At 24.9% G+C, this 7,276-nt stretch overlaps 1 protein-coding gene across 1 annotated transcript in view; it reads right to left on the bottom strand.

Annotated features, from left to right (window-relative positions):
* Positions 1-205: 205 nt before the first annotated feature.
* The window catches only part of LOC132927573 (uncharacterized), a 47,481-nt gene continuing 40,410 nt past the window's right edge, over positions 206-7,276 (bottom strand). Inside the window, exons 14-16 of the mRNA XM_060992123.1 lie at positions 3,778-3,855; positions 2,909-2,985; positions 206-618 (exon numbers count right to left, since the gene is read on the bottom strand). Coding sequence (XP_060848106.1) covers positions 2,923-2,985; positions 3,778-3,855 — 141 coding nt within the window. The 3' untranslated portion in view covers positions 206-618; positions 2,909-2,922. The remainder of the gene's footprint in view (positions 619-2,908; positions 2,986-3,777; positions 3,856-7,276) is intronic.

Here is a 7,276-nt window from a genome sequence, read left to right as displayed (position 1 = left end):
TTTAATAATAATATTAAAATCTTAATAAATGTTCATATTTATTTTATATCGTTTTTTAAATTGTACTGATCATTTTCAATTTTGACCTCTTATGATAACCACCTTCATCGAAGTTAATGACCAGACCATTTTTTTTACTAAAAAGTGTCGATAGAAATAAAAATAACACACAACAAAACATAAAATCAATACATTTAGTGACGGCTACGTTAATAATGTCGTTTATCTGTTAATAATATGGCGTAGCTTTAACATAATATTATCAAGTTTTAAGAGCAACTATTAAGTTAATACAAATATTTTTCAAATATTTATAATAATACCATATACAATTGAAGGATAAACTAAAAATCATTTTACTTTAAATGAATTATTATTTAGGTATAATATTAAAATATATTTTTTTACTATATCATACAACAAAAAATGTTATATATTATAATGAAATTTAATTGAAAATAAAATGTTATACTCATGTGAGTTTTAAAAATAATTACAATAATATATTATAGATAGTGTAATTTAATTATAATATTAAATTATAATGTAATATTAATTTTCCCATGTTGAATCATCGTCATCTTAATTACTCGATACATTTCTAGAATCAATAAAATTCTGTAACATAATGTAAAACACATATTATAATTTTAAACCATTTAGAATTTAGATTTTAAGAAATCATCTATTGATATTATTTTATAAATATAAAATTTATAATGTACGGCCATTGACCAATTCTGAAAGTTGATAATTAATAAAGAATAAGCATTTCAGATACTTATTTTATTTAACCGTACGATATGGTAGAGTAAAACATGAAAAATACGAAAAAATATAAGTACTAAGTAAGTTTGTAATGTAAAAACTAAATAAGTCACTATGCTGTGTAGATATTTTAAGTGTCGAATGTATCTACTCAATGAGTTTTTTTACCTACAAAACTTTATTATCGGACAATCGTCGATCTTTTCTTTTCGAAAATATTAAAATTAAATACACTTTGATAGTTCAATGTAACACATTTATTGTTTAAAAATATTTATATAACATTTAATCGTTTAAGTTATAAAAACATATTTAATATATAAAAATATTAGCATTGTTTAGATGAATAAAATAATAATTAATAAATAAATGATTTAAAAACGATAATTTATTATTAAAAAACGTAATTTTTGAAAATGTTATGATATGTTTTGGTATTTTAGGGTCATTTTTTGATGTTTTTAAGTCATTTTAATACTTTTTTGTGTGCATATTTTAAAGATTTTTTGGTCATCAAGTTCCAGGCCCTAATTATAAATATAATTTTATAACTATTATAAATAGATTAAATAGTACATTTGAAAAAATGTTTAGTAAGTTTTATTTTCTGTCAATATTGTAATTAAGTACGCAGTTATGGTATACCTATTATATGTTGTATTAAAACATTTTTTAGGTGTTAATTATTTGCATAAATGCTTCATTCGGTAGCTAGGGCTTCGCCCCCCCCCCCCCAAAAAAAATCTCAAACGCTATTTGCGCCTATGCTACTCATTAAGTAGATTCCGGTACTAGGAAAATGGGAAATGTGTCATTTTAATATTTAATCCATTGATAAATCATTGTAAGTGAATAACATTTTGATTAGATATAGTTCTCTCATTAAATTATTTAAAAATGATATTTTATCATATTACGTATATTAAAATTGCCAAGGCTGGGCAAGTTAACTAATTATTTTAAATCGTTAAGTTAAGTTAATACACAAAAATGTTAGTTAAGTTTAAAGTTAAAACTTAAAAAGTTACTTTCCTTATTTATTTAACTCGTTAAAAATTAATTTGAAAAAAAGTAACTTAACTTAGTTAAAAATAAATTACTTCTTTTTTCATGTAAAATTAATTACATGAAAAGTCACAGGAATCAATACGAATAAAATGTTATGAACAAAATAAAATAATTGTTGACAACACGACGAATTTATTGCTAAATAATGAATATTTTAAAATCATTCTTGAGTTAGAAGTTACTTATGAAAATAAAAGTAACTCGTCAAGTAACTTATATTAACATTAGCTTTTTAACTCATTAATGTCCCGCCTTGTAAATTGCTATTTAGTGATTAAAATTAAAATTAGTAATACGATAAGTTGAACAAATTGCAGTCAAAATGAATAATACTTATTATTTTATAACTAGCTGATCTGCACGGCATTGTGTTACCCGTGACAGATTAAATGTTTTTGGATTTACTCCCTCTTAAATTTTGTTAAATTTTATAATCAAAAACAGCTAAATTATAACAACTGAAGAGGCGAGATAATTTTTCTTGTGATACGCTCAAACTTCGATATAAACCTTAGTGCCATGTTTGTGCATCCCAAACGGCTCAGTAAAAAAAAATTAATGATTCGATAAAATCATTCAATAATACATTGAAAGAATGGTTTTATGCAACCCGTGGTATTAGAAATACAAACTAATAATTTATCATTTCCACTCTAATTTTTTTTATTCAATGGTTAGTATTTTATATATATACTATATACATGATATATGTCAATTGTAACATATCATACTTATTTTATTAATTATACCCTATATCAGGGGTGGGCAACTGGCGGCCCGCGAACCTCTTTTATTTGGCCCGTGCTACATTTTCAAATTACAATATTACATACTCTGGCCCGCTAAATTTTAATTTTCTAAAAATTGGCCCTCTAATAACTTTCAGTTGCCCATCTCTGCCCTATATTAATAATGATATCGATAAAAACAGTTTATAAATATTATTTGTAGTAGGTATATTCACTCTTCACAAATGATAAATAAATAAATAGTATTAATTTAACATACATTAGGTACCATAAATTATGACTCTTTAAGAATTAATAAAATGTAATTATTGTTTTCATTGCACCTTAATTATACGTTTTAATGCTGGTCAGGATCCTTCAGAAAATCGTTATATAAGGTATTAATATCTGTTACATTCGCCTAAAAAATATATAAGATATGCCTTAAAATATAACTTTAGTAATACATAAAACATATTTTTATTGTATATATCAGTGTATCTTAAAGTCTTTAACTTAATAACTAAAAATTGTTAAGTGTTGTGTTTAAGTTATCGACCTTATTACCATTTAAGAAAATTATTCGCTTAAGAGAATTCATCAACAAAGTAATATTTTTTTGGTAATTGGAAAATATATTATAACTAGAGTTAGGATGTTTATGAATTGCATTTTATTCCCTTTAATTCTATACAATGCTATTCTAGCTAATAATTTGATTCATACTCTATTGATGCAAAATATTCTATTTTTATTTTGCATTTTTCGGCATTTTTTAGATATAGGTAAATGCATTTTTTTTGTGTTTTAACGTCATTTTTTCATCTTTTAGATCATTTTTTGTAGCTTTTGTACAATGTGGGGCAATTTTAGATTTTAGAGCAAGTTTGGAAACAAATTTAATTTATTTTTAATAATTTTATATAATGCTTAAAATGTAAATATATACATTGTTTATTATTTTATTAATATTATCTAATAAAAATGTATTATTTATAAATACATTTTTTTCGCTTAATTAGTTTTTTAGACCATTTTTAAGGTAATTTTTTGTAGCTTTTATGGCATTTTTGTACTTTTTTTAAGGGCATTTTGTGTTTTTTTTTTAGGGCATTTTTGTGTGTTTTTAAGATCATCAACATCCTAACTCTAATTTTAACAATATGCAGTATTCAGAAATCATTAAATAAGTATAATTCATAAGTTTATTTACTTTTTTAATTGCGACTTCATTACGATCCATCAAAAACATAGTAAATAGTTCATGCGCTTCCAAATTTTTTATGCGGTCCTAAAATCAATAATTATAGAAGTGAATAAAAATAAAGATACTAAGAATTGATCAAATTAATATGAAAATATCAGTCAATTAATTAATTAATTAATCGTTAGATACATTTCTCTCTCTTTCTCTCTTTCTTTCTATTATACAGTTTATAAGTACCTAAACTATTTAAACTGTAGTACAGTAGACACTGAATAACATTTTATGCACTATAGCTTGTTTATTGTATGTAAGTAGTCAAACGACTAACTGTTATTTTTTATACTCAATGATATTTAAAAAAAAAATAAATTGTAAGTTATTTATTTTAACATATAAAATATTCGACCATTTATGATAAAAATATTAAAATTATTTATTATTGACAAGCTTATTCAAAATCTCGAAAATATGCAGATTATTTTGTTGCTAAAAATGATAAAATGTTCATTTTATGTATATGGCTTTAAAATGTAATATCATGTTTTTAAGAGGACGCCATACCCGTATGTGTTGTCTCTGTCTTACTAACGTACATCATAACAAATTTTCGTTCAGCAGAATGCATTTTGTGATGTTAGCTTTAATATTATTAGAGTAAATTTACCTATTATCAAATTTAAGAGTAAGAATATTATCTAGACAATGACATATGCTTTTAATGATATTATTATTTTAAAGTTGTTATATTTTACATAGCTGTAACTCACTTTAAAATAATATTATCATTAAAAGCATATGTCATTGTCTAGATAATATTCTTACTTTTAAATTTGATAATAGGTAAATTTATTCTAATATTAAAGCGAACATCACAAAATGTATTCTGCTGAACGAAAATTTGTTATGATGTACGTTAGTAAGACAGAAACAACGCATGCGGGTATGGCGTCCTTTTAATAAGTTATTCTAACTAAAACCCAATAATCGAATAACTAAAAAAGCATAATTTTCTTTCCTAGAAATTTGGAGTTTAAATTTTTATGCAATTGGATATTTAAATGAAGATACGTTAAACGTTTTATAACAATTTTGTTTCGGTCAATCATTAATACTTTTTTCGTTTAAATTGTCCATATTGTTAATTACTTGAGAAATTTTACAATTTATGGCTAGAATAGACAGCAACCGCGACTAATGATAATAATATACTATAATAATACTACAATCATAAGACATAATAAATTACAGTTAATAATATTATAAAATATTCATCTGCAGATTTAATGTCCATCAGTAATATTGTAAAAAAAGATTACTTTAATTATTAATGACAAAAATATTTCATAAAATGTGATCAAATTTGTGTACACAGATGATATATGGAGAAACCAAAGGTATATAATAATAAAATCGCACATAATATATACAGTATACCAATATACCAATATACCAATAAACTTAATAATATACCTATAATAAAATAAGTATAATTATAAGATGTACAATAGTGTTACGAGGTGTAATATAAACAAACAACTATTAATTGTCCTATTAAATCATTTTCCTTTATACCTATATATAAAATAACTGGACTTTTTTGCTCAAATTTTGTGACGACACCATTTAACTTTTTACCAACTTATTTTCACAGAGATGTTCCAAATACTCTTCTTAGTGTCACCACGTCACCCGATTTTTCATTTTTTTTTATGTCTAATAGGATAGAGAGGGGGGAGTTAAATTTTCAATTAAAGTTTATTTTGCAATGACAATAAACAAAGCACAAGGTCAGACTTTAACTTATTGTGGTGTAGATTTGAAAAATAACTGTTTCGCAAACGGACAATTAATGTAGCATTTTCTAGAACTGGAAGAAATGCCCATTTATATGTTTATGCTCCACAAAATAAAACTCTGAATGTGGTAAACAAAGAAGATTTAATTTATGTAATTTTAAATATTCATAAATAAAGTTAGATTATACAAATTATAATTGTTATTATAGAATCATTAGAATCATTTGTAACTATTTATCACTCGATTAATTATAAATATTGATAATACATATTTTTATTCTTTAAAACACAACTATGTGTATTGATGTAAGAATTTCATCTAGAGAAAGTAAAACTGCACACGGCCAGAACCGGGTAATTTAGTTAGTACAATATAATATGATCGATTTTCTATAGTATAAAAGATGTATACTTAACGTGTATATTTAATATTTTATTATACGAATCAAGACGACAGCCTCGGATAGGTTAAGTTTAATAAACATCCAATCTTAAATTATTTGCAGTAAACAACACAAGAATAAATACTTACGGTGAAGTCACATTAACAATTAATCTTAACCTTTGACGTTTCTTTTATATTAGCAGACATTGAAAAGTAAATCATAGGTACTGATTTTTTACATTAATTCAACCTATTAGTTGATATCTACAACCATAGATTAATTGGCAATATTATTAAATTATCAACAGTAGGTAGGTATACAATCAAATGCAGTTGTGTGTTCAATTATTAGAACGTAGTATTCTGACAATCATAATTTTGCAGACATTTTACGTGAGTTCCCTACAGTATCTATACCACAGACATATACATCTACAACCACGCATCAAACATTATATTTCATTGAAATTTGAAACATAGGGGCTTCCTGTATTTGAAAAACCTAGAAGACTAGCTATTTGCAGCTAAGAAACAATTCCAGAATATGGTGAATTTGGGAATTTGCAGTCCATCTAATAGTCCTTGGGCATCTCCACTACAAATGGCATAAAAGAGCAACCAAAAATGTAGATCTTGTGTGACTACTGACTATAGACGTTTAAATGATATTACTACACCAGTCTTCAACCACCTAATTGTTGGTAAGAAAATATTTTCTACATTAGATTTAAAGCGTGTTTATAACCAAATACCTATTAATGCTTATGAGTTATGACACATAAAATACAGCAATAAAAACAAATTTTGGCCTATTTGAGTTTGTACAAATGCCATTTTGACTAAAAAATGCAACTTGAATATTTCAACGTTTTGTGAACGACATGTATATAAATTTTGAATTCTATTTTGTGAAAGATGATATCCAGACAATATGGAACAACGTAAGGAACATTTATGCAAGGTATTCGGACAACTTTCTAAATTTAATTTAAATATTAATGTTCACAAAAACGTTTTTGGGCAAAATAAAGTGCGTTTTATAGGAATCGATATTACTATGGATGCCAGCAGCGGAAAGAGTAAAAACCGTTCAAGAATATGGTCTACCGAAGGACATCAAGGAGCTATGGCAATTTTCGGGTATGTTTTTTACTTGCAACACCAAAAAACCGGATGAATAACATTTAAAACAAAAATTTGAGCACATCAGACCTATAGAGGTCTCACATAAATTTACAAGGATCACCATAAGAGCTACCAAAGGTTAGATAAACTACCAGAAATATATATTTCTTATAAATTTAGTATTATTTTGATTTTTGAA

This window comes from Rhopalosiphum padi, chromosome 3, assembly GCF_020882245.1.
Source record: "Rhopalosiphum padi isolate XX-2018 chromosome 3, ASM2088224v1, whole genome shotgun sequence".
Lineage (NCBI taxonomy): Eukaryota > Metazoa > Arthropoda > Insecta > Hemiptera > Aphididae > Rhopalosiphum > Rhopalosiphum padi.
This window is presented reverse-complemented; position numbering and strand designations above follow the sequence as displayed.